The sequence below is a fragment of the Aedes aegypti genome, chromosome 3 (genome assembly GCF_002204515.2).
Source record: "Aedes aegypti strain LVP_AGWG chromosome 3, AaegL5.0 Primary Assembly, whole genome shotgun sequence".
NCBI classification, from domain to species: Eukaryota; Metazoa; Arthropoda; class Insecta; order Diptera; family Culicidae; genus Aedes; species Aedes aegypti.
This window is the reverse complement of record NC_035109.1, coordinates 276,347,464-276,375,077: the sequence shown is the minus strand read 5'-3', so window position 1 is coordinate 276,375,077 and position 27,614 is coordinate 276,347,464. Positions and strand designations below refer to the sequence as shown.

Below are 27,614 nucleotides of genomic sequence, written 5' to 3'. Positions count from 1 at the left end.
TTTCCATAAAATCAAATATCTACTTCATTAATTCCCTTGAGAATGAGTTCAATGGCTAGGTTTGCAAAACTCACGAAGTTTAATATATGGAGAGCTAGGTTTCAGAACTACCAATATAGTGCTTCACTTTCACTTTGAAGGAATTATTGGAGTATGATTAAACAACTAATTTAATTTAAATATTTCACTTAACAAAAAAAAAAAATAGAAAATCACTAGAAAGGCATGAAAATGCCATTCATCTTTTATATGTACAATAAACATATTATCTCAAGATAAGCAACATATTAGAGTTTACCGGGGTTTGCTCGCCTTACTAATTTTACACTGTTCTTTCTTCTATAAAGTTAAGTATTGAAATTCAACTAGTTTTTTACCAATATTTTAAATACTTTCCCCGGGAAATCGACAAACCTGACATACCGTCGTATGTTCAAGTTTACTAATAACGCTTGAAACATCCATTTAAAACGATTTGTCGCAAGCTAATGAATTAATGAATGATTAATGATTAATCAAAGAGTAATAAAAAAACAATAATTAGATTATATGAGATGCCCTGAACACCTTTAAGTATGCAACGAATGGATCACACTCTTGAAAAATTATTGGTACACATATGATTAAAAAACCTGAATCAAATAGCTCTCATCATGTTCTAAAGACAAACAGCAAGACTGATATTTACGGAATTTCGTTAGAAGCCGACTGAAAAACAAATTGAAATTTTGAACAACTGTAGTAAAACTTAACATTATATATATATTTCGCAATTGGGTTAAATGGGAAAACCCAATGACTGATGTGAAATTTGCGATAAAGTTACATGTCTTCTGGGCGAAAATCGAACTCACGACTCCCTGTTCACTAGATAGGGCGCGTTACACCTACACCACGAGAGAACTCATGGACTGAGAAATTATCCTGAATTCTATTTCAACTCAATAATCACGTGGTACTCTTTCGCGAAGTGAACCTCTTTCGGAAAAATAAGATGCTCATCCAAACACAACGCTTTCTATCATCGAATGCCTAGTAGCCGAGAGCGCGTTAGTTATTAGGTATAGAAAGACCACACACATGCTGGACGAGATTTGTATAGTGCGGGCTCACAATGGGTCGCGACGTTCTAAGTATAAATAAGATAGATGATGATTAAAAAAAGTATTATTTTAAAATTGAAAATTTTGATCAAATTTGACATTAGGCACGTAAGTGTTTATCATAATCATTAATCATAATCACTATTCATACTGAGTTTAATCATTAATCATAATCATTAATCATCTAAAATTTTAATTTAATCAATAATCATATTCATTAATCATACATCGGCTTAATCATCAATCACAATCATGAATCATGACTTCGAAAATTTTAATCATGAATCATAATCATTAATCAAGATTAAGTTGAATTTAATCATTAATCATTTAATTAATCATTGCGATCCGTTAATCATTAACGCTCTGGATAAAACTCCCTCTGACGAGAACAAAAATGCCGAAAATACGCCGAAGTCCCCACAATAAGTTCTATGTCATGACCCCGACATAAACGCAGAATCGAACCTACGACCCTCAGCATTTTTTTACAAGGGAGAAGCCTTCAGGCCTTGGGGCCCAGATAGCTGTAGCGGTAAACGCGCAGCTATTCAGCATGACCAAGGGATGGTACACAAATTATGTCACGCTAAATTTCGACTTTTTAGACACCTCCAAACCCCCTTTGTCACGTTTTTGTATGAGTCCTTCGAAAATTTTGTAAGGCTTGTCACGCTTGGTTTGACCACCTCCCCCCCCCCTTGGAGCGTAACGTAATTTGTGCATGACCCCCAAGCTGAGGGTCGTGGGTTTGAATCCCACCGGTCGAGGATCTTTTCGGGTTGGAAATTTTCTCGACTTCCCAGGGCATAGAGTATCTTCGTACCTGCCACACGATATACGCATGCAAAAAATGGAAAAATGGTCATTGGCATAGTAAGCTCTCAGTTAATAACTGTGGAAGTGCTCATAAGAAAACTAAGCTGAGGAGCAGGCTCTGTCCCAGTGGGGACGTAACACCAGAATGAAGAAGCCTTCAGAAATACCGCTGAGAAGATAACTCGGGGAGTGTGCCAGCCCAGGCTCTGAAAGCACAGACATTACCATTATCCTCAGACCCTTTTCTCTCCGGAACCACCTTAGGGTTTTTCTAGCAGAATTAGCCTAGGCAAATGGTTCTCTTAATCGACTTAAACAATGTTACAAAAGACCAGCCTAGGCAAGGCTAATCCTCTGCAGCGAACTCTTGGTCGGCGCGTAATGTGACAGCCGTTGTTACTGCATTCCAGCACTCGGCATCCGCACACATTCTTTGGATTATGTTATCCGGGGACGTGTCCCCTTCGTATGTAGCGAGCATGCGATCTCTCACAGTTAATAAATAACTGTGGAAGTACCTACTCATTAAACACTAAGCTAAAACGCTGGCTCTTCTTTCAGCATTGACTATTTCTTGAACTAATACTAAAGAGCTGATTTATCCTTCTTTAAGAATAAATTGTTCTTTGAAATTCATTAAAAATTCATGTTAACTATTATCTATCGTCAATTATTTTCAATTTTGGCCAAACGGCATTCGGCCAAATGACCCGGAACCAGTGCACTGTTGTTGGATGATACAAACCAAAGCTATGCTGAAGGTGTCTGGGTTCGATACCCAGTCGGTCCAGGATCTTTTCGTAATGGAAATTTCCTTGACTTCCCTGGGCTTAGAGTATCATTGTATCTGCCACACGATACACGAATGTGAAAATGGCAACTTTGGCAAAGAAAGCTCTCAGTTAATAACTGTGGAAGTGCTCATAAGAAAACTAAGTTGAAAAGCAGGCTCTGTCCCATTGAGGACGTTAATGCCAAGAAGAAGAAGGAGAAGAAGAAGAAGAAGAAGAAAAAAAGAAGAAGATATAATAAATTAGTGGCAAACGTTATGATATGCAGAAGAGCTCCACCTCTTTCACATTGGCAATAAAAAATGTTCTAGGTTGGTTACTGTTCTCAAAATACAGATTCTTAAACCACCTTGCTTATAAACCAATTTGAAACTGAAAAATTGGACGAAAATTTGATAAATTATGCAAATTCTTGGAGAATAAGGGGGTGTCAATTTCGCGCCGTGTGATCATTATGCCCTCAATCACCTTACGTGTAACAAATTCGATCGCAAAAAGTTATGACATACACCTGATATCAATACGAATCAGAAGGTATGCAGACCGGTGCTTTTTTAACTGGATAGCTATGGGGTTTATTCACAAATTTCATAACGCTAAAAATGGTAATTTTAAACACCCACCCACCCCTTCGTAACGCTTTTTGTATGAATATTCTACAAATTTTGTATGGGCCGTAACATCACGAATACACCCACCCACCCCCATCAGCGGTATGAAATTTGTGAATGGGCCCCTGGTCCTTCTGCAGAAGCAAACAAGATCAGGTAGCACCTGGAAGAGCCCAATAGCCGTAGCAATTTATCATGACCATGCTGAGGGTCGTGCGTTTGATATCCGCCGGTCTAGGATGTTTTCGAGTTGGAAAAAGGCAATTTTAGATCAATGATCAATAATAAAATAATGCTGTCAGTTGATAACTGTAGAAGAATTTAGTTGATAATCATTTGAGAAGCAAGTTGAAGAAGAGTTGGGACGTAACGCCAGAAACAATAAGAAAAAGAAGGCGCATATCAAGTACGCCATTAATTCTTCAGAACAACTACACTGACTACAACAATTTATTCACCTTTACGGAATTGTACTACTTTGTCTGATATTCGTGATTTATGAACGGCCCCCAAGCCATGTCATGCACTTTTCGAACTCCCATCACAAAATCTGATTTTGAAAATTGATTTTGTACAGGTATAACATTTAAAATTCATCAAGTTCTAGCAGTATTAACCTTTCAAAACATCGCTTCTAAATAGCCGTCTACAGGCGTGGTTCTTACGAAATTGACTAAAAACACATCCTCATTGGCAACAAACATAATTCAGCTGATTCATAAATTGTGGGTGATTCAACTGTGTGGGGTGACTGTACCAGTATTCGCCACCCCGGATTATATACCGTTTTACGACACAAGTGGTTGCCAATTGTTTAGTGTTCGTTAAATTGCTTTTATATGATACGGAAACATTCTTAGAAACCTCAAAATTTGCTCAGAAAACAATAGGAAAAAAATCATTTTCCATAAAATGTTTGCTCCTTGTTTTGCCATAGTGTTCCTGATTCATAACCCTTCATAAGAAATCAAGGTGACGAATTCAGGAACCGAGTTTAACGTGGCGAATCCTGGTGCAAATGGTCCAGTATTCGCCATCCCAATGTTCAATACAAAACAAAGTTTCTGAGATTTTTATATTTTTCCTGTTGAAAATGGATTGAGAGCTTTCGTTTAACGTTTTTACAGTAAGATAAAGTCGTTTGATTTATTTATAGACAAAGGAAACATTAGAGTAACGAATACTGGTACATCCCCCTATAACAAAATTTGAAATTTTTCGATGCAGCTGTTAAGGTGAAATCGCTCAAAATAATATTAGTTTCTGTTAAAAAAAAAACTTTTTAGCTACAAACATGTAAAAAATTGGCTTGTTCACATTCGCATCTTGGGTGGAAATAGTTAAAACAATGAGCAAGGAAAATAATCAAAACTAAAAATACCGCAAACATTTTAATTAATCAAACTACTGTTATTTCGAGCGAATGGTGCTTAATTTTTTAAACAGTTGTTTCAAAAATTTTGTGATAATGAAATTGAGCATTATTTGTGGTTCTGTGTCAAATTTTCATATCGATAATATAGGGAACCAAAGTTCTAGCACGACAAAGTTGAGCATTTTGTATGAAAATCGGCTTTCACTTCTATTACAACTTAATTTTATCTCAAAATCGCATTGAAATCAAGACATTCCTATCATTGTATGAAATTTACACCAGACAGTTGTGGGGCATGCGCATTGTATTTCATACGGTCAAATGTCAAAGGATATGATGCACTAAGTGGCAGTCAGAGTGGAATGCCTATCATCTTGCACCATAGATGTCCCAATTGCTGCCGTTCGCTTCACCCGGGACGAGAAGAGAATGCAAAGTGACGAAAGTGAACATGAAAAATTAATCAATAATCGCGTGAGCAAAAACGGGCTGTAGTTTTGAAACCCTGCCAATTGAAGATTGATCGGTTTGTATTGTGTTTGAGATATTTGAAGGTTGATTATGCAGCGTAAGCTCAGTTCGACGAGAATGTGAAAGAAGAAAATGCAAACGAGATTGAATTTATTCTAGCGAGCAAAGGCCACATAAGCCCTGTGTAGTTTGTCTGTATACCAGCCATAGTAGTGGCTAATATAACCTTCTCAGAAGTGTGACAATTACTATGAAATGAGGAGCTAAAAATTATTAATTTTAAAGCAACATTCGTCCTAAAGTGTTAATTTGTCCGCTTGTATGCCAAACCTGTGGATTAAACAGCAGAACATCCAACCATAAAGATCAGTCAACTGTATATCTAACCATAAGGTAAGTCAATGTTGGCACGATAATGTTCTAAGGTGTGTATAGAAAAAGTATATTATGACACGATATCATGAAAACGATAACATTTATTACAAATCACCATTGCTTTTGGCATCCGAATAGATACTAGTTTGAGCAGTAAAAATTCATCTTCTATTGTTTGTTTGCAAAAAACGTGTATATGTGATTTTTGCGAGTTTTGCATCAATGCATGATGTAAATTTAACTAGTTAGCAAATACATCCAAAGTGAAAATTGTATCCCCCGTCCCACATATAAAACTTATACTTCCTAGAGAGGATAATATCTGAGTTTTGATGGTAGTGAGGTTGATTGTCATTAAATATCGATATATGCGAATTTATGTACAATAGAACCAACTAGCAAACGTTGAATATCGTCAAACAATCAAGCATCAAATCATAAACCTGAAAATTTCTCCCACTTGACCGACCTTGAGCTGGTAGAAATGTATTTGCCTGGGTGCCGTTCGATGTTATCGTGTATTGATTTTACGCGCATTTATATGCTGGAATTTGTTTTGCTATTCGCATAAACTAGTAAAGCTTATTATTAGCACGTCTATGCGGTGGTATAATCAGCAAAGAAATGTTTAGTATCAATAAAGAATAATCAGTTATTATGAAGAATTTTGCGATTTTAATTTTCTTTTCAAAATATTTTCCACCCTATTTTTTCGGAATCTAAAACCGTCTTACTGAAAGTAATTTTATGGAATATTCGTCTTTACGAAAGAAAATGTCAGAGCTGAAAATCCATTAGATGATCTAATGTTTGAGGAGCAGTTTGTATCAATGCAAGAAGCAATGATAAAATGTGTTATATAAAAATTAATTCGTTTGGCTTCAGCAAAAGAGGGATTAAGTTCTCTAAATTAAAAACAAAATCTATTTACTAGATAAATTTAGCCAATGTCATATTTTTTAATAGACTTCTTTAATTTAAGGCCTTGATTGTATAAAACCACAGTTTTATTGTATTTTAACGATTTCAGTTACTTTCACGTTAGTACATGTTTTTAAAGGAGGATCAAGTGTCATCTCATTTTTTAAACACTAAAAAAGTTGGTTTTCAGAGCTACTTGGATCTTGGATCGCATTTCACGGTGTCTCTGGTAGAACAACATTAATATAAAAAAATCAGTATCGCTAAAACATCCACCAAATGAAAGCTTAGGCTTTCCCCTTTCATTTGAGACCTGTTTGGAAATGTTCTATCGGGGGGTCCTGAACATTTTTTTCAAAACAGTACAATGCCGTTTTTTCTGTACTGTTTTCTAAATTATGGTTCACACAGGCATTTTCTTTCATGTTTATCTAGGTAGCCATGAGACATTTTACTACGAATAGTTAAACAATTAATTAGAAGGATTTAGCATTATACCATTCTATTTAAACCAATTACAAACACGACATATCGATAAAGTAAATACGGTTATTACGGCCTACAAATGCTCACTATTGTACATTACTACAGCTCAAAGAAGCTGTCGATCATATGCTTCGGAGTTCTCCGGAACCTTAACATGATTCCAAGTAACTTGAAGATCAAAATGCACGGTTTACAGGCTTGTTTCTCGTATTCGCTCAAACCACTTCCTGTGAACTTCGAGTTATTGGGTAAGCAATCCACGTTTTTGAAAAGTTCTCAACCTTTTCTGCAAAATCGTCATCCAGACTCATTTGAAAACAACTTTTATGTACCTGATCAAAATGATCAAGCGCCTGAAATACATTTTTTCATTGAAAAGAGATAATTTACAGAACAGTACGATTAATTACAATTTCTAGCAAGCTTGGATCCCATTTCACTTCCAAAACATGCCGATTTTTCAAAAGCTTCTGACAGTTTCAGCTGGTGATGCCACGTTTGCTGTGGCGTTGGCAACTGATGATCCTCACCTGTGCACATTATCACAGCTGTGATAAAATAATTAATTTTAAGGTCATCTTTCTGAATCACACAATCAAACTGCTGATGCTTACCCATTCTTCGACATTATTTGGATCAATGTATTATACTTTTTTGTCAATTGGACAAGCATTGCAGAATTCGCTCTCATTTGAGTATGAAGCACGATCAAAGCAAGCAAAGAAAAACATCCCATCTGTTGCGGTCTACGATCGTCATTGTATCGCAAGGTGTAACAAGTCTGATAAATGGAAGCAGCGAGCGAGAGCCCCAAAGAGAGCGCGATGATAAAATCCATTTTTCTCGCTTGTTTACCGTTGGGGATAGGTGTTTTTCTTTACTGGCACGATAAACAATCCACGAACTTCCAATAGCAATAGTGTCCCCCAGGCTTGGAGCATGTTTAGAGGGGTTTTATCATGCACTACTATCCCCCCGAACTGATCAAAGTTGTAGCAGTATACGATACGTGAGAGATTCTCTCAATTTTCTCAGGATTCAATCCCTATTGGATTTACAACACCTAGTGTTATATGCAAGAAAGGTGGTGGGCAATTTGTTCGTCGGGTGGAACAGTGGATAGTAAATATAATTGAAGAACTGCTCCGCCAGTTTATGGTCCGAGCCGAGACTTTTCCATTTCGCGGACGCGTATGTGACCAAGTATTGTAAATTCGGTCAATCATTAGAAAATGCAATTCGCCGATGTTGGATTTTTCACTGAATCTATGCGAGATACCCTACTTCGGAAGTAGGGCGGAATTGAGTGTATCCGAATGCACCACTTCCGAAGTTAGGTATCTTGCATAGATTTAGAGAAAAATCCAACTTCGGTGAGAAATCGTTTCTAGCTTTCTACCGCCCGACAATATTTGTGGATGAGCAGCTACATTGGATAGATCTTTTGTGTGGTACAGTATGGGCAAGGAAATGTTGAACTATCTCCCATTATTACGCAAAACAGATTGATGATTCTCAAATCTCCAGCAATGAAGCAGCCAAAATTATTCAAAAGCAACAGTGTCTTCCAAATTTTCCCAATATTGCCATATTTTCTGGAACGCCAGAAGCAACAGCAAGCAGCAACAGTATTTTTACGCCATTATCCTTACATCGGCCTTGACTCCCGATGACGTCGGAATTATGCTCGATAATCGAGAGGGTAACCTTAAAGGACCCTTCTCCATCGCTTGCTGATCGAACTGCCCAGGGCAACCCCCCTGTTTGGACGTCACATAATCAACTAATACCTGAATGTTATTACAGTATATTACAGGTTTTAATTCAGGTTATTACAATATATTCCAGTTTTAATTATCGTTCAAATCAAAGTGCAGATGTGTTACCTCTAAAAACCCCTTAACTGATTAGTTAAGTCTAATGATTTTGAAAGCGATGTTTGGGGCGATTGCAGCATCCAAACTCCTTAGACAGCTGCTCAACTGCAACGTTCATCTGGTGCTCAAATCACATTTTTTTTTTAATCAAAAACAAGTAATCAGCGAACAAATGTTTTTTTTATGTTGCACTTTGGGTGGTAAACCATGTAGATTCGCCAACTAACCAATTCAATTGGCATTTACTTTTTGCATTACTGTGTCTACCACGTTTTCCCTTCAGTTTTGGTGAGATTGTTATTCTCATATCATTACATGCTTCGAGTGGTAGGTTTTAATTTGTATTTATATTTATACAGTGCTATATTCAAAAGTTTAAATTGGTTACTGAACGAATAAACGTGCAAGCTCGACATATTTTTGTAGGACAATACCAGACTTTAATCCTGATGTTGTAAAGAATGTGCTGTTCACTAATATCAACCACTATTGCTGATAACGGTTGCAGACACAAATTATTTAAACACAATACGCAAATCTTCGAACGATTGTCTTCGTGGCTTTTCAGTTTCATGTTCCAGGTCTTCTGACAGAGTGTAGTGTACATATATATTTATTTATAGGTGTGAAATTGGGATATATTTATTGTAATTATTAACGGGCATACCTCTAATCAGCAAACCAAAATGTTGACCCAAAACAATGAATTTAAAAACTTATTACGCGACCAAGCACGCGACCCAAGCACCAATTTTTCGCTATACCACCTTAAAACGCGACAACTTAAGCAATGCAGCGTTATAACGCAGCGCCGATTTCCCTACCACACGCTAAGAAAATATTATACTAGATGGCATAAATACCATTCTAAAACCCTATTCGGTCTATTCACTCATTGCGATGCATTTTAGCGAATTATGCTTGGCTAGTATAAACGGGTTTTATATTGGTGAAAGATTATTCGTAAATTATGTATTTCAAGATTAAAGTTCTAAAATCATGTGTTATGAATAAAAAAGCCATTTTCCTTAATCATGGTAAACAAAGTCCAGAAAAACTAAATAATGTGAATTTTCGCATGAAGCGCATTTATTTTCATATAAATCATGTGTAGTTTTGTCTGTTTTTGGTGTTTTTTTCATTTTTGTCGAGATCCATTTCCCGCATTCCCATATTGAACTAGTTTTATTCTCATGTTTCGCAATCACGGTGCGAAGAAAACCGTTGTAGGTTGAAGATCGTTATCGGAAGTTATGCTTGATAAATGGTGGATCCTCCCACGAAGTAGTGCGGATGCAATTGGTGGCGTTCCTGGATAAGTTTTTGCGTTTGTGAACGATGGTTTATCTCCAAGAATTCCAGAAGAACGGGATCATATTCTGAGGAAAAGGGATGGTGCAGGAAGTAATATATGGTTTCACATCAGGAAAGTGCAGTCTGGAGAATCAACTTACCAAGTATGTTTTTTTCTGTTTATTTGATACAGCAAAACCGCGTTAACACTTGACCCGTTCAAGAGAGGAAATTTTCACAATGTTGCTGGTAAGCGAGTGAAAGTGTGCAACGTGCAAATTTTACCAAGTCCTCAGAGCAAAACCATACGATCAATATGATCGGCAAATAATATTGCTAAATTATGCATAGAAAAGCTTATAATTAATCGGTTTTTAAAGCATTGAAATGAATAAAAAATACAAAAGAGTTCAAGCGCATATAAAATATATTAAATAGAATTTTCCATTCTCTCCGTGCATTGATGCCAATTTAGTTGTTTGTGCAATCTGTGAAACCATTTGTAATGTAATGATCCATGAGTAAATGTTTTCTCAAACGCTTTGTTCATTACTAATCGTAAAAAGCAATATCTTATGAAAATATATTTGAATGTTAAGACAATAGCATACAATTAAATCTAAATATTGAAAATCTTTTAAATCTCTAAACATTTTTTTTTTATTTAAAGTTCTTTCTTCTTTCATCTTGGCATTACGTCCTCACTGGGACAGAGCCTGCTTCTCAGCGTAGTGTTCTTATGAGCACTTCCACAGTTATTAAATGAGAGCTTTCATTGCCAAAGTTGCCATTTTTGCATTCGTATATCGTGTGGCAGGTACGATTATACTCTATGCCCAGGGAAGTTAAGGAAATTTCCTTTACGAAAAGATCCTAGACCGACCGGGTCCATACAACCGGGTTACCGGGACCGGGTTATTTATACAAAACTGGTTGGTTGTAAATAGTATTAATAACTTTATTTAAAGTTATTTATACTATTTACAACTAACCAGTTTGTATAAATAAATAAATTTTGATAAAAAAAATATACAATTTTACTATTTACTGAATTTAAAATCAACTGAAAAGCAACACTGCCAAAACAAAAACAAGCTTGTTCTATGGAATTCTGAACAAAAATTTTAAAAGGGCACATCGACATTGGTAAACAATGGCTTTGTAAGATGCTGTTGAGCCTAATTCAACTCGATCACGCTCACCAATACTACTATCAGGAAGAGCTAACACTAATCTTTCCGATAGTGGTGTTAGTTTGCATGGGCGAGCTAAAAAGGGCTGAACAGCAACGTTTCTGAAAAAAAGCTCAAGACCTCTCCAGCCCTTTTCAAATGTTTGTTCAGAAATATTTGTCATGGCCTTCTTTGGTTCGATTGAGTTGTCATATGGTACAAGGGATTCATTGTATCATACTATTGGTGGAAGAAGATCACCTATGGTACGTGTCTCTTACTAAAATAAAAAAAAAATGTTCAGGACCCCCCGATAGAACATTTTCAAACCGGTCTCAAATGAAAGGGGAAAGCCTAAGCTTTCATTTGGTGGGTGTTTCAGCGATACTGATTTTTTTATATTAATGTTTTCTACCAGAGACACCGTGATTTGCTCATGCTCTTGCTCATGATCTGTTCAATTTCATGTTCCTAGTAGAGTTACTGTGCACGTGCTGTAGCCTTAGTTGCAGGAGCCTCACTGCTTGCAAGCGCACGGGCGCTCTGTACATTGTGAGGCCTTTTCTGATGCGCCTTCTTGAGATGTGTCTCACTGCGGTCTCATGCGCTCCGTCACATGTGCTGTTTAAAATTCAGCGCAATAATTGAAGTGATTATAAAAGTTTTCAACGAGGATCGTAATTGTAACTTTTGGATCGCAAGTCTACGACCATATCATGTAGGCCCTTTAGACACCCAGTGTCGTAAAAATTCAGCCGAATGATACCCGATCAGTGCGAAAACGAACAAAAACAAACTCCGCTAGCAAGAAGCCAACCTGACTTCGAGTGCGAATGCGACGAGAAAGAGAGTGGGTGCAACACACGCACACATTCAGTTTCACCCACTTTTGGTGTCATTTCAAAATTCAATTTCACCTAGAGGCACTGAAATTGAAAATTGAATAAAAAAAATACAAATGAATTTTATATTACTGGTTCAAGAAAACGGCAATGTGATGCCTCCAGTTGATGAATCATGATTGTCTTTTAATAAAAAATACAACTTTTGCAATTTGCGAATGTTTTTATGGGGTATTCTGAAGGAAATGATATTTTTCACTAGCGGAATTGAATTTGCTGTCAGTAGGTGGATGAGAATCAGTGGGGAAAAAGTAATTGAAAAACTGAATGCACGTTCTACCAGATTCGTGCATGTATTGTCAAAAAAACATTCACACAAAGAAGAATTCAACGATGACGGATCCTACTGAGGATCGGCGATGCTGACTGTATATTGAAATATGCAGACACTGCTCTCAGCTCATCGGAATCCTAAATAGTGTGCTGCGCTAGAAGTAGGCTCACGAAAATTCTAAAAGCGCGCGCTAGGTGATGTGCTCTCGGGAGACTCGTCTCATGCGCTGCTCGGCGCTACGGCTCGCCATCGGTATCAAAGTTGTGAAAGTTGTGGCCATAACTGGTACACCTACCCTATATGCTCCTGAGAAATATGTAACTCTAGTTCTGAGCCATTGAACGCGTAGGCAAAGTTCACATTGGCTTTAGTTTACTACATGCAGAAATCACACAAATATGGAAACACGTTATCAATTTATTGATGCTAATTTAGCATGCTTGATTGCAACGTGTATAATTTTGAATCTAGATGCCATTGATATCTAAATTTTTCAGCTCGCTGCTCATGTTCTGTTCAAGTAATTTGTTCAAAATGCATCTCTGTTTGCACTGGTTTCGTGTTCTATAACTCGATACCTTCCTAACTTGATGATCCCTTAATAATGAGTTATAGAGAGTTGACTGGACTGGATTTTTTTTCTATAGTTCATCAGTTCTATACCAGGAAGTTAACTTGAGAATCATGTTCAAAACTTCATTTTCATTTTTCAGAAAATTCTTTGTTGTCTCATATCGTAAAACGTGGGTTAACATATATTGGAATGTCCCTCCTATAAAGAAGCTCGAATCAACATTCATTGATAGTATATTTTCAATGCACGAATAGTTCTTCGCTTTCATGTATTTATGAGCTAATAAAAAAGTTTTTTGTTCATGCGTAAATTTATAAACATTTCAAGTAGGTATTTCTAGTTCAGTGAAATTGAATTATTATGAAGAATGCAGTGTTTCCTAATGAAATAGGCTACCTTTAGGAGTATTCCGTGATTCAAGGTGTTTTTAAATCTAAAGTAATTTAAAAAGCAAATAATTTTTAAGAGTTTGGTCTTTATGTTTGACTTCAGGGGTCATTATTTCAGTAAGTGATGGCAAGCATATAAAACATTTTTAACATGAAAAAACTTCAATAAGCGCTTTCACATATTCGAACCCTCTGTACAGGTTCGGAGGTTTGGAAACCAATTTTTGACCATAGTGGAACGAAAGTTCCAGCTCTATATTATCTAAAAAAAAGCTTACACATTTTACCTTTGCAAATAATTGTTCTATTCGAGTACATTACAATTAACCATGTTATGGGCAAACATCTGATTAACATCTAGTGTGAATTTTTAGTCAAACATCACTTTACGGTTAGTAAAAGATATTCATGGCACAAAAGTAAGGTATCCCGAGGCAAGTGGGACCTAAAAAACGATAGTTCAAACAATTTGTTCAATATTATTTTCAAATTTCAATATGTCGAAATGGTGAAAATCTTAGAAAAAAAGTTGTTAAATGAGCTATAGAGCTATTAGACGCAGCCATCTTGCTAAACGGGCTAGTGGGTTCCATCCAGTTTCCTGCGTTAATCTACAACAGTATGTCAACCATTGCAGTAATATGATTGATAAATCATCGATTTTTAGCTTTGAGTACGTATTTGAGTACATGATTATTTGAGGGATCAACCTTCCTTAGCCGAGTGGTTAGAGTCCGCGTCTACAAAGCAATTCGATGCTGAAGGTGTCTGGGTTCGATTCCCGGTCAGTTCAGGATCCTTTCGTAATGGAAATTTTGTTGACTTGCGTTGAATGCGAAAATGGAAACTTCGACAACGAAAGCTCTCAGTTAACAACTGTGGAAGTGCTCGTTAAACATTAAGCTGAGAAGCTGAGCTCTGTCTCAATGAGAACGTAATGCCAAGAAGAAGATGTAAATACATTCCACTAGCTTACGAAGACTTACTTTAAAATGTAAAGACGTACATATCGATTCGAAGCAATCGAATAAAATCGCTCCACAGTGGTTCCCCCATAGGACATAAATCTGAAAATTGGAATTCAACGAATTCATGATATTTGTTCAACTATATAATCTTAAATACTTGTAAAACAAGGTTCAATAATCATTTGAGCCGAATTATTGCTTTTACGTTTCGATAAGGATTGTTTTGGTGAGACAAGTTAAGTGCAGATATGAATCATAAACATCAAAATATTTTCAACACTTTCATAACCCTGTCAGAAATGTATACGATGCTTTACAAGTACGTTATCAATAACAATGGTTTTCAATAAGATTTCAGTCGATGTCTAAGAAAAACTACATTGAAAATAAGTAATTTTTTTTGGAAATAAGATAACTTATATAGGGGAAAAGTACCTCTAGCCCTAAAAGATCTAGCCCTAATTTTCGACCCATTGCGTCTACTTTGTATGGAAATCCGAAAATTGGCACAGATTACTTGTAGTACTAGTGCTTTTCCCCTACAACCCTTATTCAATAAACTCGAAATTCTACAAACATGTACTGAGCCGAAAAAATAATATAAATTTCCCCTCCGAATCCCTTCATGCGTTCTTTTATGAATGTTACCTATATAGTCACATTACATTTTGCACATAAATGCAGCTGCGACCGTTTGCGACCAGATTGGTGGTAGCCACCTAAGTGACGTATATCCAATTTACCAGAACACTTGATTCATAACAAATTGTAGTTGTAAACCTGGAGGAAGCGAACTAGATAGAAACAAGCATCCAGGCTGCTGTCAATCAATTTTCGTAAAAACAATCTGAGTGTGCCTAGAAATGTACAGTTATGATTTCGTCACGCTAAAAAAAAGTTAATTAATTGTCTTACGTATTACATTGTCTTCGGCAAGGTTTTTCATCGTAGAAATACCTATCGAGATTTGCGTCCAGAATTTTTATAGAGATCAATGGGCGACCTGTGGCGATTTTTCTTTGCAAAAGTAAGTTTTCCCATAGTAAATCCCATACAAACTTTGAACGGCTGGCGCGTAAATATACTTTCACCGATAGAGCTGAAATTTTGCACAGTTGTTATGGGACCTAAATGCAAATCAAAAAGTGGACTGGAGCGAGAATCTAAATTTTGTCCTACACTAGTGTGTACATATTAATCCATCCCTTTCTTAGCTGATGAATTATTTTGCATGTAGAACACGAATACGTATAAAATTTCAAGAATTTATGATCATTTTATCGAATTTTGTATTTATGACCGCCCCCTATGAAGCTGTGGCTCGTACAACTTTTGGAATGCAAAAAAAAGAACAGAATGCCATAGCATTAGTTATGAGATCAACAAAAAGAGACAATGTTATTGATGAATTGGCTCGAAATCACGAATTTAATGTGGAAAATATATAAAATCTGCAAAGATATATAAAATAATAGAGAAAAAAATTTCAAAAACTTAAATCGTGATCCCATATTAGTTAGAAGAATTAGAATCGTGGTATGGTAACCCATATTAGAAGTCCCGGCTACGAATAATTAGAAGTATTCTGACAAAAGTTACATTTAGGACTGTTCATTTTATAATGTGGACACCGCTATCTAGTGAACAGGGAGTCGTGAGTTCGATTCTCACCGAGAAGGCGTGTAATTTTATCGCAAATTTCACATCATGTTTAAAACATAATCCATATGCGAAGTATATGTAATGTTGCAGGATTGCAGTTTGTCTTTGCGGGTATCGATTCGTAAATTACGATAGTTACGAATTCATGATGAGAGCTATTTGATTCAGTTTTTAATCATAAGTGTACCGATAAATTTTAAAGAGTGTGATGCATTCGTTGCATACTTAAAGGTGTTTTGGGCATGTCATGTCATTTAATTATTATTTTTATGATTAATCTTTGATTAATCATTAATCATTCAATGTTTAAACACCCGAAAATATGCACTAAACAACTTGAAGTGTGCAACCAGTGGGTTATATACTTACACTAGATAATGATGAATATTACTCATGATTAACAAACAATCCTATATAAAAATCTTTTGAACTTCGTTATGGCAAATTAATCACAGTTTTCAATCACAAATCGTGATTAATTTCTCTGATTCAAGAGCCAGTATCCTAGAGGTAGTGTTCAATATATCGGCTCTGTGAAGCGTAGCTTGTGACAAATCCATTACTTACTTTTACTTTTGCAGGCTCTACGTCCTTCAAGACATGACCTGCGTCACAATGTTACGCCAACTAACTCGGTCCATGGCTGCTAACCTCCAATTTCTCGATCGCCCCACACTTCCAAGATCTTGCTCCACTTGGTCAAACCACCTAGCTCGTTGCACTCCCCTTCGTCTTGTACCGGCCGGATTTGAGTTGAACACCATTTTTGCGGGATTGTTGTCCGGCATTCTCACAACGTGTCCCGCCCATCGTACCCTTCCAGCTTTGGCGACTTTCGTGATACTGGGATCACCGTAGAGTTGCGCAAGCTCGTGGTTCATTCTTCTCCTCCATACGCCGTTCTCACATACTCCGCCGAAGATCGTCCGAAGCACACGTCGTTCAAAAACTCCTAGCGCTTGCAGGTCCTCTTCGAGCATTGTCCACGTCTCATGCCCGTAGAGGACTACCGTAATTTCGGGTGAAATTGATCATTTTTCACTGTTTTCTTGGTATGCTTTCTAAACTGTTATCAATATCATACAACTAAATGCAGGAAAGCAAGTACGACGGTGAACCTCATTGGCTCATGTACCGAAATTTTTCAACAAATGTGATGTTAGTGCCAAAAATCTGGTCTAAAATTAAAAATCGGGGAATCCCATTTCGGGGTGAAATTGATTACTTGTCAATGTGATTATTGTTAGTTTCGAAATCAACTTTACATACTTAATTTGGGCCTCCTGAATTCAAATCTGCTTGCCAAATTCTTAACAAGACAATATTTATGGAAGTAATCAATAATTAAATTTCAGGAATACCGCAAAAAACGCCTAAATGTAGGCAATTTCCAAAGGATTTCCCTACTTTGTTGCAGAAAATTGAATTTTTCAACAAAACGATCAAATTGGTAAGAGTTTTGATAGTAAAATCTGTTTTGGAGATATATTGTTAGCATCCTCACAAACTTTCAGGTTTACACCATGTCCAAATCCTTGTTTAGAGCTAGAAGTTTATAGATGATGATCAATTTCACACTAAACCTTATTCTAGAATTTTAAATTATTTTCATAGAAATAAACATTCTGTGGCACAAAAAACTTCACTATACACAATTAGTCATTATTTAAGACAAACATTTTTCATTTCCTATAAGTTGTAATGAGCTTGGTGCACTATTAGTAAGAAATAAAATCGCGTGACATGGTGATCAATTTCACCCTAATGATCAATTACACCCGAATTTACGGTACCGGTCTTATTAGCGTCTTGTACATGGTACACTTAGTACGGAAGTGAAGTTTACCAGACCGCAAGGTCTTGTGGAGTCCATAGTAAGCACGACTTCCGGCAATGATACGTCTTCGAATTTCTCTGCTGCAGTTGTTATCCGACGTTATCAATGATCCGAGGTAGACAAATTCGTCCACCACCTCGAACTCATCCCCGTCGATCGTCACGCGTCTGCCTATGCGAACTCTATCGTGCTCGGTTCCTCCAGCCAGCAGATATTTCGTCTTCGACGTATTTACCTTCAATCCAACCCGATCTGCTTCACGTTTCAGCCTGGTATACTGTTCAGCAACCACCTGGAACGTTCTTCCGACAATGTCCACGTCGTCAGCGAAACAAATGAACTGGCTGGATTTATTGAAGATCGTGCCCCGCATGTTGAAGCCCGCCCGTTTCATAACACCTTCTAGCGCAATATTGAACAGGAGGCAGGAAAGACCATCGCCTTGTCGAAGTCCTTTGCGTGTTTCAACGTGTCCGATAAAGCACCCGATATCTTCACAAAGCACTGTACACTATCCATCGTTGCTTTGATCAGTCTAGTCAGTTTCCCGGGAAAACCGTTCTCGTCCATAATCTTCCATAGCTCTTCGCGATCGATGGTATCATAGGCCGCTTTGAAATCGATGAATAGGTGGTGCGTAGGGACTTGATATTCGCGACACTTTTGGAGGATCTGCCGCAACATAAAGATTTGGTCTGTCGTCGATCGCCCGTCCACAAATCCGGCTTGATAACTTCCAACAAATCTGCTTGCCAGTGGCGATAGACGGCGGAAGATGATCTGGGAAAGCACTTTATAGGCTGCATTAAGAATGGTGATTGCTCGATAGTTCTCACATTCTAACTTGTCACCCTTTTTGTATATTGGGTATATTATTCCCTCCTTCCACTCCTCCGGTAGCTGTTCTGTATCCCAGATCCTGGCTATCGATCGGTGCAGACAAGTGGCCAACCTGTCCGGGCCCATTTTAATAAGTTCCGCTCCAATACCATCCTTTCCAGCTGCTTTGTTGTTCTTGAGCTGTTTGATAGCATCCTTAACTTCACCTATTGTGGGAGTTGGCACGTCTCCCTCATCCGCCGTACTGATGAAGCCATTCCTCCTGCTGTCTTGATCTTCCTCCTCTGCGCCGTTTAGGTGTTCATCGTAGTGCTGCTTCCACCTTTCAATCACCTCACGTTCGTCCGTCAAGATACCTCCATCCTTATCCCGGCACATTTCGGCTCGCGGCACAAAGCCTTTGCGGGATGCATTTAGTTTCTTGTAGAACTTACGTGTTTCTTGAGAACGATACAACTGCTCCATCTCTTCGCACTCCAACTTTTCCAGGCGGCGGTTTTTATCCCGGAATAGATGGGTTTGCTGTCTTCGCTTCTGTTTGTATCGTTCCACGTTTTGACGGGTGCCTTGCTGCAGCATCATCGCCCGCGCTGCATTCTTCTCGTCCAAAATCGTCTGACACTCCTCGTCGAACCAACCGTTCCGTCGATTTGCTTCCACGAACCCAATGGCACCTTCCGCTGCGTTGTTTATGGCTGCTTTGAGACTACTCCAGCAGTCCTCAAGAGGGGCTTCGGTGAGCTCTCCCTCTTCCGGCAACGCTGCCTCAAGGCTTTGCGCGTATTCAGTTGCGACTTCGGGTTGCTTGAGTCGGTCCAGATTGTACCGGGGCGGGCGTCGGTACCGAATGTTGTTCACAACGGAGAGTCGTTGGCGCACTTTAACCGTCACAAGGTAGTGGTCCGAATCGATGTTTGCGATTAAATATATAAATAAATAAATAAATAAATAAATAAATAAAACGTGGTCGATTTGTGATTCAGTCTGTTGGGGTGATCTCCAGGTGTACCGATACGGGAGGCTGTGCTGGAAGTAGGTACTACGTATGGCCATGTTTTTGGAGGCGGCGAAATCAATCAGTCTAAGGCCGTTTTCGTTCGTAAGTTGGTGAGCGCTGAACTTCCCTATAATCGGTCTAAATTCCTCCTCCTGGCCAACCTGAGCGTTGAGATCTCCGATAACGATTTTGACATCATGGCTTGGGCAGCCGTCGTATTCACGTTCCAGCTGCGCGTAGAAAGCGTCCTTATCGTCATCGTCACTTGCTAGGTAGGGCTGTGCACGTTGATTATGCTGATATTGAAGAAACGGCCTTTGATCCTCAACTTGCACATTCTGTTGTCGATTGGCCACCACCCAATCACGTGCCTCGGCATTTCGCCCATCACGATAAAAGCTGTGCCCAGCTCATGTCTATTGCCGCAGCTCTGGTAGATGGTATAACCATCCCTGTACGTATGTACCGTCGACCCTTTCCAGCAAACCTCCTGCAACGCTACGATGTCGAACTTGCGGACCCTCAATAATTCGGAAAGAATGCGGGTACTTCCCAAGAAATTGAGAGACTTACAGTTCCATGATCCGAGTTTCCAATCGTTAGTCCGTTTTCGATACCTGGGTCTATGCCGATTGTTCCGGTGCGAATTTACATTGTATGCTTCCTGTACTGATGATTTTTACGGCTGGCTTGTAAGGCCTGCACCAACCCCCTGTCTCGCCGGAGGATCATCGTGCACAGCACTGTTTAGAGTCCCACGCTGGCACTAGGACGATGATCAGCCGCTCCTAACATGGAGAACTGACGCTGTTTTGAGTCGCCCCTAACATGGAGAACAGACGCTCTGATAAGCTACACCCTCAGAAGAGAGGAGCCCCCCTTCCCTGTCAGCATACGACCAAGGTTCCACCAGGGTTGGTTACCCGATCTTCCCTACGGTTACTCGTATCCCAGGCGGCACCACGGGGAGGTAGGGATAGGAGTTACTGGACAAGAGGCTAAGGACCACAAATGGGGTCTATTTTATACCTGCAGGTACGCGAAGTACCAATGGTACGCATTGTCCAGTCATTTACCACCATGACAAATCCAACTTCATGAATTATTGAGCTTTAAGCGGAAGTTTCAGGCGTTAATGATAAACTTGAATAAGGATTGTTAAGGATTGTCGATTTCCCGGGGAAAGTATTCAACATATTGGTGTTGAAAAAAATCATTAGTAAGGCAAGCAAACCCCGGTATACACTAATGTACTGCTAATCAAGTGATTATATTATAATTATACATATAAAAGTTTAATGGTATTTGTTCGCCTTTGGTATTCTTTTTGAAAAGCGAAATATAAAAATTCAATAAGTTGTTTATTCATACTCCAAAAATTCCTCCAAAATGAAAGTGAAGCACTATATTGGTAGTTCTGTAACCTAGCTTTCCATATATTAAACTTCATGAATTTTGCAAACCAAGCTATTGAATTAATTCTCAAGGGAATTATTAAAATATTTCATATTAGATTTTTCGGAAGAATTGGCTTTTTTAGGAGTATCCAGTTTTTTTTTGTATTTTCTGAATCTACATTAAAGTTTGAACCAGAACCCAAAATTTCAAAATTGTCCGTGCCCTGAAACTATTTTAATAACGCGTTCGATATTAGTATGGAAATCACTTTTGAATCACCCCCGGCAAATTTAGCTTCGCGCGAGCTGTCATTGTTTAAATTAAAATATCTATGAATTGCAATCTTTTTCGATATACTTGATATACTTAGAAAATGTGATCTTTCGAACAGGCTACAAAACACTACAAATATTTTATCACTAAACAACCCAATTCTTGGAGAAATATTGGGCGAAATCAGTTTGAACATTTGCTAGGAATTTCCTAACGAGATCTTTATGAAAAACTGAAAAAAAATTTCAAACATTGTTTTAAAGAAATTTTCGCCCTTCCTTGATTTGAATCAATATTTTTTTAGTAAAAATGGTTTGCGATTAATATTATTGCTGTAACGAAGTTCAAAAGATTTTATATCAGATTTATTGCTAATCGAGGGAAAAATTATATCATCATTATATAATGTATAACTTGTTTGTTGCATACTGCAAGGCGTTTAGAGCATACTTTAGCATTTGAATGATTAATCATTAGCTTTTGAGTGATTAATCAATGATTATTAATAAAAGTAATAATTAAATGGCATCTTCTTAAGGCACCGTCAACAAATCACGTAATGCTCGAAAGGAGAGGGGGTAGGCTCATACAGTGCGACTCAAACAAAATTTTGAAAATGTTCATACAAAGAGCATTTTCCTTGAACTCAATTTTTAGGGCTACGTAATGAATGGATGCTACATACACGCCTTGACGTGTGTAACAAATGAGCCATAAACATGAAAATGAATGGCTTTACTCATTATTGAAGAAAACTGCTACATTCAGTGGATTTCTGCAGGCGATGTTAGATTGCAAACATCAAACGTGAACAAAAACAGCGAGGAAGTATTGACAGAAATACCACCTACTAGGGGAAAAGAACTAATTTTTGATTTGAAAATGTTGTGCCAATTTTTGGGATTTTCAAACAAAGTACACAGCAATCTTATGAACGGCCAAAAAACTAGTGCTAGGTCGAAATATTCTGATCTGCCCCTATAAACAGCAACTCACAACCTTCCAACCGCGTCTTCGGATTCGGATCATATACAACTAAGAAATGCACCGTCTTACATGGAGGAAATATTTAAGGGTCTTCGGATACAAAGCAAAGCCGTGCTGTACTTGATTGGATTTCGACGTTCTTTGGGCATAAATTCTCATTGTTCGTGCCACAAGATATAAGAAATGCAAAATTTATTTATACATTAGAAGGCAATGTTGTAAAATATGTTAAAATTTGTTCAATATTTGTTTGATGATTGATTAAATGTTTGACTTATGATTAAGATTATGATTACTGAATAAAATTAACGATCTTTATGATTATGATTAACCCCTCTACCGGCAGCTTCATTTTTTACCGCTAAATAAATATTCAAATCGCGATAACTTTTTTGTTTTTCAATATTTTTATACCATTTTTTCACAAGACGTCAAAAAACTCTTCTAGTTTAAGAATCCGTGTCGATATTAATCATTGGTGGTCTAGTTTTCAAGATATTCGGATGTTCCTTGGGGGACCGACATTCTCCATATAAAATGTCTTTGGCGGCCATTTTGTTTTTGGTCAATTTATCAAAAAACTAAAATGTGTGCTATACAATGTCAGGTAATAAGGAGCCACTGTCAAAAAATCATACAAATCAGTTTAGTATTCTTGGAGTAATCTGTAAATTACGATATGAGGTTTTATAGAGTTTTCAAGATCTTTATTTGTTCAGCGTGGTACCAGAAACATAAATGCTTATTACTCAAAGACGGCTGCATCAAATTACTTCATTTTTTCACAACATACTCGCATTAATGTATCATTCCGAGGAGTGAATATCCGAATACGATAAAAATTCTGTAGCCTGAGATATTTACGTGGGTTATGGCTACGCGTCGGTCCCCCAAGGAATTTTGAAATACCTTCGGATCCAGATGACCAATGATCAGTATCGACACATATTCTAAAAATAGAAGAGTTTTTTGAGAGCTTGTGAAAAAATGGTGCAGAAATATCGAGAAACAAAAAAGTTATCGCGATTTCAATATTTTTTTAGCGGTAAAAAATGAAGCTGCCGGTAGAGGGGTTAATGATTAATGATTAAAACATAAAATTGCAATGATTATGATTAGTGATTAATGATTAACTTTTGATTTTTTGTGATTAATGATTAACGATAGCGAACAATATTGTAGCATCTTCTATCATGATTAAAATTGAGAAAGTTGCTGTTTTAATCATCTGATGTAGATTTGCAAAACTTATGAAATACAGCTCTGTATTTATTCAACACAGCTACTAAGCGCATCATAGCCACCTATGCCGACGGGCGAGCTGCTGCACAAGGCGCATACGATTGTACGGTAATGCTGATCTAAGCCTAACTTTCAACAACTGAAATGTAAATGAAAATGAGCTTAAATTAAGATACAACCTTCTGCAATTACGTTCATTAGGGTATCAACTAGTGAATTTACCATTCTGAGGTCAATTGAACGCGATCAACCACACGGAACGAAACAGTGACATAGGGTCAATTTCCAATATATTTGTGACGGATATCCCATACAAAATTCGAATTGAATGCGCCAGCTGGTAGAGTAACCAACCTAGTTGAAATTTTGAGCGAGCTTTTTTCTTACCCTAAGGCACATATCTAGGGGGTACCCCATTGAAATTTACAATTTTTATTTAAGAACCAGTCTACTATGCATGCTATTAATATTTTACAACTATTTTACAATATTCCTCTTCTTTATTTTCAGAGTAAAATTCCAAGATGCCGATTGTCAACATACTGAAGCGTGCGTCAAGCTACATCATGGGTAGTGATGATGATGGCGAGGAAAGTAATGAACTCGTTTACGAAGACAATGAAGTTCTCTTCTGTAAGAACAACATTTGCGTCCATCCTCCAGCGGTCGTTCGCCAGGAGTCTGACATCTTACATTACCCCGGATATTTGACTGTTACTACTAAAACCTTCATCGATCAGTATAACAATGCCAAGAGACCTACACTGTTTCTTACATGGATTCCAAATTCTACCTTACGCAAATGTCCTTCAACAGTAGAAAATTGTGGTTTCTTTCGAACGAACAGTTTTAACGAGAACAAACTGAAGCAACACCAGCAACTTCAGCAGCATTCACAAAAAGATGCTCAGCCACAGAAACCTGATACGGTCCAGTATCATCCAGAGAAATCTGATGGAAATCCATTTACAACTACCATAAAAATTGCCAACACTAATCCTTTTCTCGAGCCCTATAACGAAACTCTGGCGCAAGCGTCAAGTGATACCAAATCTATGAACTGTTCGGATTACTCGGAAACCATCAGTATTAGTTCAAACTCAGATAAGGCCAGTCTGTGCAATAGCAACGAATACAGCCGTGAAGATGTTCACGATGATGACGAAGATGAAGGAATTATTACTTCCGAGACGCATGCCAGTGTTGTAGAGGAAACGGCCGAAGAGCAGGAATTGAAAACTGAACTTCAGCCATTGATCGAATCGGACGAATCGAAAACAACCACCGTAGTAAAAGTACTGGCCTCGCAAGCCTCGGTCACCTCGGTGAACATTACGATCGCGAGTCCTCACATACAGAACGTGGATATTTCACCACCGGAAGCGGCAATGCCCCACAACGAGCGGTTCATGCGTTCGCTGTCGATATCGTCGAATGATGAGAACAATCCCAACTGGATGTCTCCGGAGCTGTTGGCGTACAAGCACAATCTGGCTTTTCCGGAAAGTGCATCGGCATCGCCGATCGTGAACCGGAAGGCGCCAGTGAAATGTAGAAGGTATGCAGGATATGTGTCAATGAGCTATAAATTACTCTATGCTTTAAGGGAAGGAAACGTTTGAAAATTGTAACTTCAATTTCAATTCAATTCAAGCTGTTTCCTAAAATATTGGTTCAATTAAGTTACATTTGAGGGTCCTGCAACTCTCTACGCAATTAAATAACATGTAACTTGAGCTACTATCATGGTGCATTTTCCATATGTTCATTCACTAAAACTGATGGTGTGGTGTATAGAGTTAGCGGCTGGTGTTCCCAACGCACACTGGGGCAGAATCGAAAAAAACGCGGAAACAACCTGTAGTTCTTCGGAATGAAGAGATAGAGGTTTGGCGTCTTCAGCGAAAATGGTCCTTTCAATGAGACCGATTTTTTGACATAAAGTCATATATTTTTGTATTATTCGCATAAATGGCTCATATGCCATTTCGGTCAAATGACATTTTAGATGTATGGTTTATTCGGCAAAGTTGTTCATTGTTTTATGCTGAAAATTATTGCTGAAGACGTCAAATTTCCAAGGCCTACTATTTTTAAAATATAGACAATTTTTGAGAAAATGGTGCTCAAAAACGTAATATTTGAGTTTGGCATGTATTTTTTTCAATTTAAATGCCATATATCGCCTATGACTATGTCATTTATTGGCATCAAGCAGGTCTGGTAAAAATTGGATGTTAAAAATAAAATTTTGTTTGATTTTTCAAAGAATATTTCCAAAAACAGGGATACTGCGTATAGGCCATTCTTGCGATCGGGCAAGTTCGGGCAGTTATTTTCATCGTTATCCACTTACGAAAGGTCAGAGCATTATTGTCTTTTAATTTCTAGGATATAATATTTAATATATTTTTTCTATGCGATCTGAAAGTATGCTAAGCTTATAAAAAGGTTAAAAATTATTCTACATCACAATGAAGCAGTTTTCCAATGAAAACAAAATTTCAAAATAATAATTACATTCTTGCGGTTCACTGGTAGCTAAATTTAATCAAATATGTGTTATATACAATGCCTTTACATTGCTCTATTCGCAAAAATGACCTAAGCGCCAGACTCATATCAAACCATTTCGGTCGAATGACAATTAAGGTATGTATATGATTTCTTCGGCAAATTTGATCGTTATTTTATGACATTAATTGCTAAAGATGTAAAATTTCCAAAGCCCACTATTTTTTGAAAAACTGATAAAATTGTTTTGAGTACTATATTCTGTTTCTCCCTACTACGCTCAGTACCGAAGTTTGGCAAGCTTGTGTTACACTTGCACTCGTTTGTTTGTTACACTCTCAGTATTTTATATGTTTGTATATTACCTAACCTGCCATCAAATTTTAGGCAAATGGAAGCGAAATGATAGTCTTTATTTCGTCTTTGATTAGAGTGAATGCATCTGTGCGATAAGTTTTCGTTTTGGAATCATTGGCTGAAATCCAATATGCTACGAGCACGCGGTATGAATAACTGTCCAACATAGAAAAGCTGTGCAAGGTTTGACATAGTTAAGAATATTCATCATTATTTGGAGCTTTTTTGATTGGAAAACTTCTACTTCAAGCATGTTTATAGCTTAGTCAACTTCCAGATAGCATTGAAAAAATATATTAAACATTATGCCCTTGGCGAAAATGGATATGTGGATAGCGATAAAAACACCGGCCCAAACTTGACTGATCGCAAGAATACAGGGTGTCCGCAAATTATCCGTACAAACTTTGAAGACCTGTCTCTATACAATCAAGCATGATAAATTCAATATCCTTGCATGGTTTCAACCATTAGCTTATTATATCCTTAAGGTGTAAGTTTGACACATTTACGAATTCAAATATTTGTCAAACCAAGCCAAATGTGTTGAGGTGTCTTAAAAAGAGTTGTTTTTCGAGCTTTATGACGGAAGAGAAATGTCCATAGAACTCATTGAATTTGAACCGTATAATTTTCTATTTCCAGTCAAACTTGAAGCCACTAAACTGTAGGTTACTTCAAATGATAATAGGACATTTGGATTCGTCTTTTTTAGATTTTAGGGATAACACATCTCCAGTATGACTAGCGGCCCTCAGGAAAATCGTCCCCGAAAAATTTAAACTTATGTTTCTCAGTAACAAGCACTCATTTCAAAATGATTTAAAGTTGTATTTTGTGTTAGCATGTAGATGTATTATAAAAGGTACATGGACATTGATTTTTCATTGTTTCAAATGCGAGATCATCTTTCCCTAAATTTTGCTGTTCGGATAATTTTCGGACACCCTGTAGCCTATACACAATGACCCTGTTTTTTTATTGAAACTTCCGTAAAATAATCAAACAAACAAAGAGCTCTATTTCATGCCAAGAAAAGACATAGGCCTAGCTGATATGTGGTATTAAAACTGAAAAATTACAAGCAAAACAATTAATATTTTGTA

At 37.5% G+C, this 27,614-nt stretch overlaps 1 protein-coding gene across 1 annotated transcript in view; it reads left to right on the top strand.

Annotated features, from left to right (window-relative positions):
* Positions 1 to 5,031: 5,031 nt before the first annotated feature.
* Positions 5,032 to 27,614, top strand: part of LOC5575774 (TBC1 domain family member 16) — a 46,341-nt gene continuing 23,758 nt past the window's right edge. The window contains exons 1-2 of the mRNA XM_021850210.1: positions 5,032 to 5,563; positions 24,148 to 25,195. Coding sequence (XP_021705902.1) covers positions 24,162 to 25,195 — 1,034 coding nt within the window. The 5' untranslated portion in view covers positions 5,032 to 5,563; positions 24,148 to 24,161. The remainder of the gene's footprint in view (positions 5,564 to 24,147; positions 25,196 to 27,614) is intronic.